The sequence below is a fragment of the Lycium barbarum genome, chromosome 7 (assembly GCF_019175385.1).
Source record: "Lycium barbarum isolate Lr01 chromosome 7, ASM1917538v2, whole genome shotgun sequence".
Taxonomy (NCBI): Eukaryota; Viridiplantae; Streptophyta; class Magnoliopsida; order Solanales; family Solanaceae; genus Lycium; species Lycium barbarum.
In genome coordinates this window covers 110,313,250-110,327,871 of record NC_083343.1, presented here as the reverse complement: position 1 = coordinate 110,327,871, position 14,622 = coordinate 110,313,250, and the positions used below count along the sequence as shown (strand labels likewise).

Below are 14,622 nucleotides of genomic sequence, written 5' to 3'. Positions count from 1 at the left end.
CTTGGTAGTTTCTTGGCAAGAGAAAAACCCTCTCACAGTCTCACCAGTCCACAAAACTTCTCTTTTTCTCAACACTCATGGACTCATCATCCTTGTTGCAAAAACGCCACATAGACACAACAAGCACACTTGAGAGTCCCACCACAGCCTCCACTCCCACCAAGCGACGCCACCAATTACTGTCCCCGTCCAATTCATTCCGCACACCACAACCACCGCAACCGCCTTTTCTAAAACTCTCTCCTAAGGAAGCATGTTTCCGAATTCTCTGTCCGGCAGACAAGACTGGCGGTTTAATCGGAAAAGGTGGGGCCATTATCCGCCAGGTCAGAGAGGAAACCGGAGCGAAGATTCGTATTGATGATTCGCTGTCCGGTTGCGATGAGCGTGTAATCGTTGTTATAGCCAATGGTAATTCGAGCTCGGATACTGCTAATTTGAATGGGGATGAATTACCTAATTCGGCTGTCAATGATGAGTCATCATCACAGGTAGTGGTGGCAAATTGGCAGGTTGGCCTGAATTGGGCGTGGGTTGAAATGGCCGGGTCAAAACCGAATCCGCATTATTCTTACTGAGTTTTAATTGCTTTATTTGTTCTTTTATAATTGTTAGTACCTAATAAAATTAAAAATAAGTGTCTAGTTAGTCTTTAATACACTATTTAAAGAAAATACTACTCACTCGCTCCCAATTTATGTGATGCACTCTCTTTTCTTGTCTGTCTAAAAAAAGTATGATATATTTTTATACATAGAAATAATTTAACTGAAAACTTTTCCTTTTGCGAAATGATTTATAGTCACACAAATATCTATTATTTATTTTAGATCATAAGTTCCAAAAGTCTTTTTAAAAAAAAAAAAAGTATATAACATATCAAAGCTTTTTGAAAATATTCACAAGATTTCTTACGGATCAATTTGTGCTTAAATATCAACCCAAATTTTGATGGGCTGAGCTAATAAATGGGTGGGTCAATAACTAGCCCAAACTTGGGCGGGTTGCACGGGTTATGATTTTATGAGCTAATTTTGCTACCTCTAATCACAGGCTCAGCGAGCGTTGATTAGAGTTTTTGAGAGGATTTTGAAGGTGGATGAGGAGCGTAATGCGGTTCAATTTGAAGGCGAGGGTAAGAAGGATGAATGTAGCGTGGTTTGTAGGTTGTTAGCACCGAGTAATCAGGTTGGTTGCGTGCTGGGAAGAGGAGGGAAGATAATTGAGAAGATAAGACTTGAGACTGGAGCTCAAGTTAGGGTTTTGCCTAAAGATCAAATGCCTGCTTGTGCATCACCTGGTGACGAGTTAATTCAGGCAATGCACTTACTTAAATCCTAATTTCCAGCTGTATTGAATTCAATTATCATATAGAGTAATTTGTTAACTGCAGATTGCATATCACTGTATTCGAACACTTTCTCTTTGTCTCGAAGAATGCTTGATTGGTACTTTGGCCGTGCTCATAACTTTCATTTACCTAAAGGAACACCAGTAGGAAGAGAGAATTTTCCAATGTGTAAATTAACTAAAAAGTGGAATAAATGAAGTTCCTTTCTGCTAGATTATCTGTTATCTTGTGTGCTCACCTGTCCAAAATAGTTTCATCAATAGCAGTATCCGAAGTGGAGATTGAAGAGGAAGAAGTTGGAATAGATTTAATATACTTGAGTTTGTAGAGATATGTTGAAATATTAATTGAAAGACCAAAAAAGGAGTCGGTAAAGATGTTACATCTAATTGAAATTTCATATAGCAGTATGTTTTCTGTCCAATCGAATGTACGAGGATTGTAAATTCTGCCTATTAAGGAAATGAGCTATTTAGAACTGTCCAGAGGGGAATCAGATGAAACAAAGTTGAGCAAAGGTAGAAGGTTTTGGAAGTCTGGAACTTGAACATGATGGATACAAAATAATAAAAAGGAAAGGTGGAAAAGGAACAAAATTATGTAAGATAAACAATATATTTGTAAAGAGTAAGGCAATGCAGGAGTAAGGTTGATACTAGATATATCAATCTAGTATACAATACATCGTTTAGAAGTGGCTCTCCCTCTGGTAGACAATGAGAAGATCCTCTTTACAAGAGGTATACGAAGTAGGAGCTGTATGGGAAAGACTTCCTTTCTACAGCACCCGTCCAGTCATATAGACACTTCGAATATCACTTGTGCACAAAATATTCATTTTCTTGATAAAAAAAAATCACTTGTGCACAAACTATATACAATCATAGGATTATTCGTACTAATCAATGAATCCACGAAACTATGTCTTCTGACAAAATCAACCCAGTCTAAGCAGTCACGACATCTTATTAGTATTGATTGAGTTGGTGGGAATTTTACTGACTGATTTTATTAACCTTCATAACCAAGTGTCATATGACAACATCCAAAGGTGACCTTCGGACACTTGGAGGGCAAGGAGGAGCACGCACGAGACAGAAGGACCACCTTACTTGTAGCTCTGTTTATGCTGATATAAAGGGGAAAAGTCCCTTGTATCCCTCTTGGCAAGTTACTTCTAGATAGAATGACAGAGATTTTACTATCATTTAATCCTTCCACCTCCAAGTTTGGCTCCCTCACCTCAAAAGTTGATTAGGTACAGTAGAGAATAATATCATCCAAATCCTCGATCTCCTAGTCCTGCAATTCCATCTACATCCTTATTTTTTCTAATTCCACCACTAGAGCAGGATGATTTAGTAGATGGCAAACAGATGCTGGAGTGATCCTTTTAAACAGGGACCGCAGACCATGTATGCTCCCAGACGTCCAATCCCCCACTTTATACCGAGTAGTCCTATTACAAGTATATGCGTGTGTGTTTGTGAGGATTATATTGAATATGTGATTATAGTAGAGGCATATGTGACGAGCGCAAAACCACCTATAAAGTAAAGCCCTCGCTAGTCAAAGATAGTATAGATAATGTCGATCCCACAGATTGGGTTTCTAATATGCTAATTTGTATTGCTTGATAACTATTTGAGAAATCCGATAATTTTGGAAAGATGATCTTTAAAATTAATAATGACTTGAAAAAGCCAACACAATTAGAACTAACGCTTATACCGCAGGGAGATAAATGAGTTGAGTCAAGAATCCACCTATGGAATACCTAGCAATTTTCAATACCTTTCACCAGCCCTCGCTAAAGTACGAATGTTTCTCGCGAATACATTCAATCCCTCTAATCCTTTCTTATTGTTGTACTCCTTTCGGTTAAACAATTAGAAAGAAAAAGATGTATAAAGATGCGAAATTAGTGTCTAATGATTCCCTATAGATAGAAATATATAGACTTTTTTCGAATATTTATGCGACAATTCTAAGTTAAAATACTAATCCCTTCTCTCGAATAGAATCAATATTCAACAAAAGAATCTCCCAAACCCAATCTTGCGATTAATAAATTAATAAACTCCTCAAGGAATCAAATAAACACATGAGATGAAAAGGTAAATCATTCGCTATCAAACCCTAGGTTTCATCAAAACTCCACTCCGAGAAAATTACTCCATACATGGTGGAGTAAAAACAACCATAGAAAAGTTAAAGAGAAAACAAGATTTAGAGGAAACTCCAAATCTCTTGAATCCTCCTTGACAATCTTGAGTTTGACTTTTTTTCTCTCCTCTTTCTCCAAAAGCAGTTGTTTGACTAAGGTGCGGCCTCCTCCCCAGCCATCCTCCAAAAATCTCTCTTTATAAGCATCGCTCAACCCTAATAATTGAAAAGCCGAAAATTTGCATTCAGGGTCGTGCCGTCTCAGCGACCAAAAGTCTACTGCTGCGACGGTCAGGGCTGGTTTACAAATTCTGATGGAGCGTCGCAGCGACCAAAACTTGACCGCTGCGACGGCCTGGGCTGTTTTATGCTTAATTTTACTTCAACCAAGTTTTCTGCAATTCTTGCATCTCTTTTGCTTGAATCTTGTGTATTTCTACCTTATCTCCTTCATTGCATATCTATCATCAGAACAACACAAATAATTGAGGAAGTACTTCATATAATACTTAAAACTCAATAACTCAAACATGAGAAAACGCATAAATACACATATAAATGTGACTCATCAACATGCCGGATTGATTTCTTAACTTCATTTAAGAATTATTTGTGCTGATTTCATTGATTATCTGTCTCTCGCTTGTATGATTACGTCTTTTTATATGGTTTTGACTGCTCAGAGATGTCTTTATGTGCAGATTACTGGAAACTATTCAGCTGTGAGAAAAGCTCTGCTGTCTGTTTCAAGCTGTCTTCAGGAAAACTCGAGGGTAGATTTAGTAAGTCCCTCTACCCCCAAATTTTCAGGGATGTCACAAAATGGAACTGGTTATCACATGCCAGAGCAGTTCTTGAGGACCTCTGGTGTTGAGAGTGCTGGAATCAACCACAGGATGGTCTTGGAAGAAGAGGTCGTGTTTAAGGTGTTGTGTCCGGTTGACAAAGTTGGGAATCTGATAGGAAAAGGTGGCTCAATTATTAGGGTGATGCAGACTGAAACTGGTGCATCTATCAAGGTTGCTGATTCGGCATCTGATTTGGATGAAAGACTTGTTGTGATATCTGCAAGAGAGGTGCGTAGGCTGACCATTAACTAAGCAACTGTTTCTGCCTTTTATGACACTGGCCCACTTGCATGTGGTCGCTTCTTTTTTGTGCCACTTGGCAGTCATATTATCTACTGCAAAGAGTCAATTTGAAGATTTTTGAACTTGTTCAGTTGATAATGGTGTCAGAAGGAACTGCATGTGTTGATCTTTTAGCCTCGCTACCCTATCCTTGCAAAGCTTTATAGAGATCAGCTTCTTTGTAATTTCTGCAGAACCCAGAGCAAAGACATTCCCCTGCTCAGGAAGCTCTTATGCGTGTACAGGGCAGAATTACTGAGATTGGATTTGAACCAGGAGCTGCAGTTGTTTCAAGGCTTCTGGTACATGCACGTCACATGAGTTATCTCTTTGGTAATGGAAGTATCCTAATTGCCGAATTGCGACGAGTCACTGGTGCTAGCATACGTATTTTTCCCAGAGAACAATCTCCAAAATATGGTTCCCACACAGAAGAAGTTTTACAGGTAGATACATATTTTCCTTGAATTTTATTCTCAAAAATAAGTACATCTCAGCCTAGGTTGTCTTGGAAATTGTCTGCTAAATGGTACCTCAGCTATATAACTCGTATTACCTGGAATTTTCTCTTTGGGTGTGGCGGCAGCTGTTACCTGAAGTTAGTGTTCTGGTAGAGACATCATAATGTTTTTGATGATCATTGAAGACACATATTTTCTGTTTCTTTGGTTGTTATATATCTAATTAGATAAATATGTATCTCAAATAATTGAGTTGTATTTGTACCTCTATTATATAACTTGCATTTCTTGTTGTGGGGTGGGGTGTGGGGGGGAGGGGGGGAGGAGGACGGAGTAGCATTTATGATATTCAGATAGACTAATCAAAAGTGTTTTGTTGATGATCATCAGAGAGACGTGTTTTCCATGTCTGTGTTTTGTATATTTACTACATGAACTTGATTCTCAAATAAATTGAGTTCATTCTGTCTCACTTGGTGGAAATTACCTTCACAAGTAGTATGTGAAAAAGATAAATGAAAAGGAGTGCAACCTTGTTTTCTTTCCTTTCATGTGTTTTTCACGAATTGTAAGTTCATTCTTCCAACTGACTCCTGATGTTTGAATTCTCTACAGGTTATTGGGAGCATGCAGTCTGTCCAGGATGCTCTGTACCAAATTAGTTGTAGGCTTCGTGATGCAATGTTTCCTGTGAAACCACATGCTTCAAATATTGCCCCGCCGCATTTTCCCTCCTACTCTGAAATTCCATCCCCATCATTCAGGCCAAGGCACGATCCCGCTTCTCCTGGTTACCACTCGCCTGTTGGCTACCCTCATGGTATGGAACATACTTAGGATTCCACCCAAACCGTATGAACTGCTGCCTGCATTTTACATGATTCAGACGGTATTGTTCTTTTCAGATCGTGCTCCCCATTTCTATGGCTATGAGAGGCAAGGGCATGTTCCCTTTTTTGATAGACCTCCTTCACCTGGAAGATGGGGTCCTCAGGTTGTGGGGGCTCTTCCAGTAAATACAAGTTATTGATACTTTTTTATGACATGTAGCAGTTGCATTTCTGACTATTTACTTTCCTACTTTGCTGTTTTATCCAGGCAGTCAATTCTAGATATACAGCTGGAGTGGCTGATTGTAACAGTGCCAGGTAACTTGTTTTCCTCTGTCTGCATCTCTGTCTTAGGCTGCCTGCTTATGAGATTGGGATCACTGAAAGTAACTTGAAGCCATCCCTTGAATTTCCCAAGGGAGTGCTGGGTTGGATGCACTAAAGGGTTACTGGTTTCCCTGTTAGTAGTGCATGACTCACCAGTTTCTGATTTACTTGGGAAGATATATTTCCTTTTGGGCTACTAGTTTGATCTTCCTTGTGCAGCTTTAACTGAGAGCAGTGGGCAATTAGTTGGTAGCGACTTAATTAGGTTTGTCGCAGGCTACAGCCATGAAGCTAGTGAGGCTTAATACAGCTGTTAACATAAATTTAAAAGCTATCCAGGGGCATGAACTTAATTCACTGGTTTCCATTTTTCGTTGGGAAAGTTGTATATCTTGGTATGCACAACATAGATAAGCCATGTAAAAGAACCTGCATCCCCGTGGAAGTCAGGAGAGAGGGGTCTTAAAAGAGTTAAGCTTAGAGGATATGCTATTGCAGTCTTCAAATTCTGTTAACCTGCGGTTTGGCAGCTGGACCTTTATAAAAGTCGGGGCAAACATGAGTATGTAACTCTGCTTATTGAGCTGGATGAGGGCAGGTCTGTTAAGTTCTTCAGTTTCCTGTGACTTGCATATGTCTATAAGTTGTAAGTTCTTGTAAACAGGATTGCTAGATAGATACATATGTTACATTATGAGATAGTATTTACTTTACTGAAGGATAAAACAATACTACCTAGGGAGGGGATGTTGCATTTAGAGGGAGTGAACCCTTGCTCTATAATATCCACCTAAACATTAAGGGCAAGTCAGTAGAATGCCTGCAGTGCTCATGGTCAACTGGTTTAAGATTTGAGTTGTAAAGTTTGTGTTGGAGGTAATGTTGAGGTCTTTAATTAAAAGTTAAAACTCGACAATAGTATAAAGATAGTTTGTTGGAGTCTTGGAGATACTTGAGGTGCTCAATTCATTGTTAATGGGATTAAAGAGAAAGGGTGTAGAATCTGAACAATTGACTTGGAAGTTCATGATCTACATTCCTCTTATTTTTTCTTAGTTGATATGAATTCTTGTTTAATTTTCTCTTTATTGTTTCCTTCTCATATCTTGTCGTCGCTTTGTGTATCCACTATGTCAAATTATCTTTTGCAGTGAGACAACAGCACCTAATTTGCCAGGCATTGTTGTTGAAGTTGTAATTCCTCACATGTTGTTAAAACATGTTTATGGAGAGGATTCTAGCAACCTTCGTGATATATCAAGGGTAGGTCAGTATGCTCGAGGAAACTCTGTTTCTCTTCTTAGATAAGGTACTAACATTTGTGTTTGGGATTCAGATTTCAGGTGCTAAAGTAGTAGTTCATGATCCTGTAGCCGGTTGTACAGAAGGCACTGCTGTTGTGTCAGGGACACCAGATCAAGTGCGAGCTGCTCAGACCCTTATTCATGCTTTTATCTTTGCCGAGCAGAACATGTAGAGCTTGCTTCTTTATCACGATCCTAGAGGTAGCTGATTCGGTGGTTTGTTTTTCTCTTGCAATTCAGTTGACATGTATTTGTGATTGTAAAATGAGTCTAAAATAATTGTCGGAACATGTAAGAAAAACTTAGTGTATGTGAGAAATATCATTCGAGGGTCTAGCGGGAAAAAGCCTTAGCAAAGTGGAAAGAAAGAGAATACAGCAGATTTTATGGAAGGAAAAAGTGAGTTGTACCTGTGTTTACCATCATAGCTGATGTTGGAGTATTTTGCAGGCAAAAATCATGTGGTATATGTAAATGTAATTGTGACGAGCACATGAATTTGTCAGTTCATTTGATTCTTGTAGGAGCACCATCATGTGGGTTTGTAAGAAATTAAATGCAGATGTATCTTTCTGTTATTAGTTTCAAATCCTAGTAATTTTTTATCCTTTTGGCTATATAGGGAGTAGAATGTGTTAAGAGTCTACATGTTACTAACACATTCTGTTTGGTTGGACATTACTGTATCATCTGAATGAACAGTCATAGATATAAGTATACTCTCTTTAATTGTTAGTTAGTACTTATTAGAGTGGAAATATATTGAACTGTTCAAAGTCGTCATGTCTTGTCCATTAACAATTAATTTGATTAGAATGCAGAGCAGAGCAGAGCAGAGAGGCAAAACTTTACCAGTGAAAGATACACTGGAGAAATTTCTGACCAAGATGATGGAAAGCTTAAAGTGATATATCAAATTTGGCATATGGAGGAAGTAAGAGCCTGTTTGGATGGGCTTAAAAAAATAGCTTATAAGCTGCTTTTTTGAAGCTAAGCCAAACGGGCCAACTTATTTTTTGGGCATATTTAGCACAAAATGGCTGAGCTTATAAGCTGTTTTCAGCAACTTATAAACTCAGCCAAACGGGCTCTAAATCTTGTTTGGGGTGCCGATAAGTACTATGTTAGACTGAAGCCTTAGACTTTAGTCTAGTGTTAGAGATTAAAAGTGTGAAGCCTCAGATTTTATATTAAACAATTTTTAATATAAAAAGATGTGATTCTTTTTAAAATAAACTAAAAAAGGTGTCACATAAAATAACATTACGTGGGTAGTGTATTGGTAACAGGGAAGAAAATACTAAAAGATAAAATATCACATCAAATTTGAAGATTTAATTTATTTATTTTTAGCAAGTTTAGAATTTTGAAAGTTTAGTGAAAATTATGTAAAAGTAAAACGAAATTAATATTTTAAAATAAAAAACCGTCATATAGATTGTGACAAGTATTAGTAACTAATTTTCTCGCAATTTCTCCTGTGTTCTCTACTTAGTATTTTCATTTTCCCTTAATTTCCTTTTCCCCCCATCTCCTAAATGCCACATGGACTAGAGGGTGGAGTTATTAGTTGTTATACGAGAATATAATTCGTAGTACAAAAGCATTAATCCTAGTAATAGACACGCCAAAGAGTTCACTTATGCAACAAGTCTTTCTCTGCTTTCACTATTTATTTCGAGATAGTGACGCCTGCACAACCACATGCACAAAAAAGTCACAGACCTATGCATTTTCCTTTATAACTTTCCCTTTTTCCTTTTTATTTAGGAAAAAAAATCCAAATTTGTGATGCTAGCATTTAGTTACGGGTTCAGCAGAACTCAATAGTTTTGATACTGACCATGTATTTGTATTAAAAAGTCCACTTAATATATATAAATTAACACGAAGTCAATGATCTTTTTTTAGAATTTAAAAGCCATAAACTAGTTTAGCTCGCTCTCTGCTCGTATTTGCCCTTATCGTTAATGGAGCTCCAGTTTGAAGTGAGTATAATTCACACGTGCAAATTCTTTTAAGTTATTTATCCCTCAACTTTTGACTAAGTAAACAATTACCCTAAAATTGGAGTTCTGTTAAGAGTCAAGTGACAAAAAGGAGACTTTTTACCATCAGGATAGTCAGTGGCGGATTTAGGATTTTTGGTGCGCTAAATAAAAGTGTAGTGCTTGGGATTTGAACTTATAACCTCAAGATGAATTTTGAACCACTGAACCAACCTCTTTTCATATGTTTAGGATATTCAGAATCTATATATGTATACAAAAAATAAGAAAATACCTTATATATACGGTGTAATTTTTTGCTTAGATTTACCGAAAAGGCCAAAAGCTTATCAGAAATCAAAATTACTCAATTTTGAATAGTACCAGATAAATTTGACCATTACCCGTTTTAATTTTCTAGATTATTAGACTCTGTCACGGGATTGCTCATAAAAAGGAGGTACAAACGGCAAAAAGCCACATTACCAATAGTCGCACTTTAAAGAGAGGCAAACTCGGAGGTTTCTTGGCTTGTAAACAATGAACTGGTTTGGAGAGAAAAAAAGCCAAAAAAGGCACCCCAAAAAATGAGTGATGCAAAGGCAATTAGAAGAAAACTATTAAAAGAAACAAGTGTATATTGATATTTAAGCACATTGTCATAAAAGTGATCTACCTTCTGGGTGGTTGTGGATTTACTACTAGTAGCAACATACTATGTTTTCTTGTTTTAGCAGTGAAGTTTGGTTTGAAGCTGGTAGACTTGTTTTAACCTCATTTGTTGAGTTTGGTAAACAAAAATAGCCTTATGCATGTGGGCATTATATAGGAAAGAAAACAATATATTATAATAGTCACTTTCCTTCTTACTTAGACAGGATTTCTCAACAAAACAAAAAAAACAAAAAAAGATGCAGGGCATTGAGAAGATCAAAGCTGCAAGAGAAATTCTCAAGTGCAGCATAGAAAAATCAAGAAAGTTGGGAGTAGAAATTAATAATAAGTGTTGGAAATTAGAGAGTTGTGGGCAAAGGCTTGATTTTTTAGCAACTACCCTTAGAAACTTAGCATGTAAATGCACATTATACAAAATGAGTGGTCATGATTTTGATAGGGCCATTGGTCCTGCTGCATCTGTTGTTAAAATATTTGATGTCATATGTGGCCTTGAAAACTCTCTTTCAACTGATGATCCTTCTGATGATATATTAGCTTATCTCACAACACTCAAATGGATGGAAGAAGCACTCCGTTTACTCACCGATAACTGCAAATTAGTCGTTTCTTGGCTTGAAACCAGCAATTGCATCAATTCATCTGTTGCTGAAAGTTGGTATGTTGTGAATGTGAACAAATGTTTGAGTATACTTAGAGAATTGCAGGCTACGGAGGAACGTTTTCGTGCTAAAGGCGGGCCCTTGATGACCACTCTAGACAAGGTGGAGATCGAATTTGGGTCAACGTTAACGGACATAGCCCCTGATGATATTCAAAATGTGCAAGCTATTATTGACAGATTGGCTGCAAACAATCGACTTGACAAAATTATGTATATCTATGTTGAGGTTCGGAGTTCAAACGTGAGAAAAGCTTTAGAGACACTTGATTTAGACTACTTGGAGGAGATATCATTGACAGAGTTTGATAGTGTTTTAAGTGTAGAGCCTTACATTGATCAATGGGCCAAACATTTAGAATTTGCTGTGAAATATTTGTTCGACATAGAACACAGGCTTTGCATTGAAGTGTTCCAGAAAGCAGAATTTAAGGATAAATGTATGGACTGTTTTGCAAAAATTGCAATCCAATCTGGGATTCATTCTTTTATCAAATTTGGCCACACAATTGCCAAAGGGAAGAAAGAAGCAGTCAAGATGTTGAAGCTATTGGACATGTTTGCTTCTCTAAACAAATTACGGTCGGATTTCAACAGACTTTTCAGTGGAAGAGCCTGTCAAGAAATCCAAACTCAAACAAGGGATCTGATCAAGAAAATTGTGAATGGGATTTGTGAAATATTTTGGGAACTTTCTCTTCAGGTGGAACTGCAAAGGCCAACTAGTCCTCCAGTGGATGGTAATGTTCCCAGGCTAGTTAACTTTGTCGTAGAGTATTGTAATCAGCTGCTTGAGGATGAATATTGGTCCACACTTATCCAAGTTGTGGAGATACATCAGGGTTGGAAACACGCGAGTTTCGAAAAGGGGCTACTTTTAAATGAGATGCGAAGCATAATAAGTGTAATCGAGCTCAATTTAAAGAATTGGGCAAATACATACGAGGACGTTTCTCTTTCCTATCTCTTCTTGATGAATAACCATTGGTACTTGTGCAAGTACACGAGGGGAACAGAACTAGGTGAGGTAATGGGACATGAATGGATTAGAGGTCACGAGGAATACATGGAGTATTACGAGACACTTTATTTGAAAGAAAGCTGGGGTAAACTCCCGGCCTTTCTGAACGAGGAAGGCCTACTGTTGTTCCCGGGTGGGAGAGCCATTGATCGACAAGTGGTTAAAAAGAGAATCAACGAATTCACAGAGGCCTTCGAGGAAATTTACAAGAAACAATCCAATTGGGAATTGTGTGACAAGGGGTTAAGATGGAGAGTAAGCCAACTTGTGGTGCACGTTATCGTCCCTTCTTACAGTAGCTACCTCCAAAATTACGTGCCCTCCATTGAATTTGAGGTTGCTAGTACTGCTGATCAGCACGTAAAATACACAGCTGAGACTTTGGGAAATATGATCACTTGTCTATTTGAACCAAAAGTGGGAAAATATGGCAGTGCTACAAAATGCACAGAATTAAGTGGCAAGCATAATAGTAGCATTGTTGCTAATCACCTTTCCTCCACACCAGCAGCAGCATGAATTAGGAAGCTGTCAGCAATTACTCGAAAGTTGAGTAGTTCATCGATAACTCCTCTTACATAAAGTCGACTAGTTTTCCAACCTTAATCCTGAACTACTAGGTTGTAAATTGTACATGGTTTATGCATACACCCTTATACTTCACTAGGCAAAATTCTATCTGTCAATACCTACATCCAAGAAAATCTTCATTAGTCAGTGGTATGCAATGTAAATATATAAGATTCTAAATCGTAATACTATGTTTTAATGTCTCAATTACATGTTGTGTGTTCTGTTCTTACACATTCAGATATTCGATTACTTCGACAAATGCTTGTATGTGCATAGATTTTTAGTTTTATAGTCTATTTGGGCGATGTTTGATGTACAATAATCCGACGAGTCTGTTCTTTTTCTTCTTTGCAATTGCAAGCCTAGAAGTCAAGGAAATCATATTTGTTGAAAACTCAAAGGTATTTGGGAGTATGAGCTTTGATCTTAGAACCTAGTAGGAAAGTTGGTGTCCCCTTGTACAGTTGGTTTGTCAGTTCCAACCACCTAGACACTGACAGGCCCTACTGAGCATAAAGTTACCTTGTTCCAGGTTAGAGACAATTTAATTTTGAATTTTTCATTTTACTCTTAATGGCATTAATCTTATAGCTGCAGAAATGAAAAGAGTCATGATATTGACATGTTTAACCACTACAAATTTTTAACGTTGTTCTTTCTTTTAAATTTTGTACATAGTCAAACACTTTCACAAGAAATGAAACAAAGAGAGTTCTTCAATATAAAAAAGGTAAAGTTTCAGATGCGGGTGAAAATATTCACAACAATAACATACCCAGTGTAATCCCATAAGTGGGCTCTGGGAGGTTGGAGTGCAATTTTATAGCATGGGTTCCAACAGATAATATTATACTCCCTCTGTTTCAATTTATGTAAACCTATTTCCTTATTAGTCCGTGTAAAAAAGAATGAACTCTTTCTATATTTGGAAACAATTTACCTTTATGCAATGATTTATGCTACACAAAATATATGTGACTTATCTAACACCACAAGTTTAAAAGTCTTCTCTATTTTCTTAAACTTCGTGCCCAGTCAAATGGTTTCACATAAATTGAAACGGAGGGAGTACTAATTTTAGAAAATATATACATAAATTACCTCACGGAGAGACCATATGTTCACGTGCTCCAGTTTTAGCACCTAAAATCGCCCCTGGTGGAGTGTATGCTGACCTTACCCTTACCTTGGGAGGTAGAGAGGTTGTTTCCATAGACCCTCGGCTCAAAGAAGAGCAAACAAAAGCAATCGGGAAAAAAATAACAAAGGTAAAGAAGGGTGAAAATATTCATTGACAACAAAAATCGATGTTTTCCTTGTTTTATCAAACACACATATATATTACTTACTATATAGAAATGAGAACGTTGGGGTTTTGTCGTCCTCACAAACTTGCATCCCCCATTGAAAGCTTGACATGTGTTGTCCAACTTTTAGATTTATTGTCTCATTTTGTTTTGCCCTTGAGTTAATTTCATATTGCTTCAATTGTCACCCTGTAATTTTGTAAATAAGAGCAACTTTTGAGACATTTTATAAGGCTCATATTACAATCTCCAACTCCTCTTGTGCTACTTATTTTTTTTTTTTAAGTTTTTCTCAATAATGTCACGTGATAACTTTACCTCAATTATGTGATACTTTTTGTTTATCGAGAGTTGATTTGATTTTATTTTAAGTTAAATTGAATTAACTACAACAAGTTACAACTCTTATCATATCAATATAATAAATAAATACGTTTTAAAATGTTGGCCAAAGTTCACATAGTTTAAATCTTGAAAAACGAAAAGTACCGTATAAATTGGGACAAAAGAAGTACGTTGCATCATATATGAGACTTTGGGGTTAATTTAATCAAACCGAAATTTTATATTAATCTAAAATCTTACTTAATATCTTTTGAAAAATCATTAAACGTGCCATCACAACTTTTACTCCATTTCTGATGATCCCACTAATAAAAGCCAAATATTTTTTTATACAGAAAATAATATCAATATTAAAAACTAATAGTTATTAGCTAAGTTCCACTTTCCTTGGATACATAATGGTATTATGAAAACGTGTTATTATATTTTTAATAATTGAGAATAATTATTTGTAAATATTAAGTTACATTAAACATTATGGAA

At 36.9% G+C, this 14,622-nt stretch overlaps 2 protein-coding genes across 7 annotated transcripts; both read left to right on the top strand.

The window, feature by feature from the left end:
* Positions 1-8,737, top strand: LOC132603777 (KH domain-containing protein HEN4-like). Of its 6 annotated transcripts, none has more exons than XM_060316993.1 (10): positions 1-512; positions 1,054-1,317; positions 4,219-4,593; positions 4,842-5,093; positions 5,724-5,928; positions 6,014-6,102; positions 6,207-6,256; positions 7,417-7,528; positions 7,602-7,770; positions 8,391-8,737. In XM_060316993.1, the coding sequence occupies exons 1-9, from the start codon at positions 78-80 to the stop codon at positions 7,740-7,742; spliced, it is 1,923 nt and encodes a 640-aa protein (XP_060172976.1). In that variant the 5' UTR covers positions 1-77; the 3' UTR covers positions 7,743-7,770; positions 8,391-8,737. The 6 variants fall into 6 exon arrangements, 5 of the variants coding, with proteins under 5 accessions (XP_060172976.1, XP_060172977.1, XP_060172979.1 ...); XM_060316994.1 differs by having other exon boundaries at positions 8,384-8,737; XM_060316996.1 differs by lacking the exon at positions 8,391-8,737 and having other exon boundaries at positions 7,417-7,532; positions 7,602-7,837.
* Positions 8,738-9,896: 1,159 nt separating this feature from the next.
* Positions 9,897-12,786, top strand: LOC132603776 (exocyst complex component EXO70A1-like). The gene has a single exon (XM_060316991.1). It carries the CDS (start codon positions 10,469-10,471, stop codon positions 12,431-12,433), a length of 1,965 nt encoding a protein of 654 aa, XP_060172974.1. The 5' UTR covers positions 9,897-10,468; the 3' UTR covers positions 12,434-12,786.
* Positions 12,787-14,622: the final 1,836 nt, after the last annotated feature.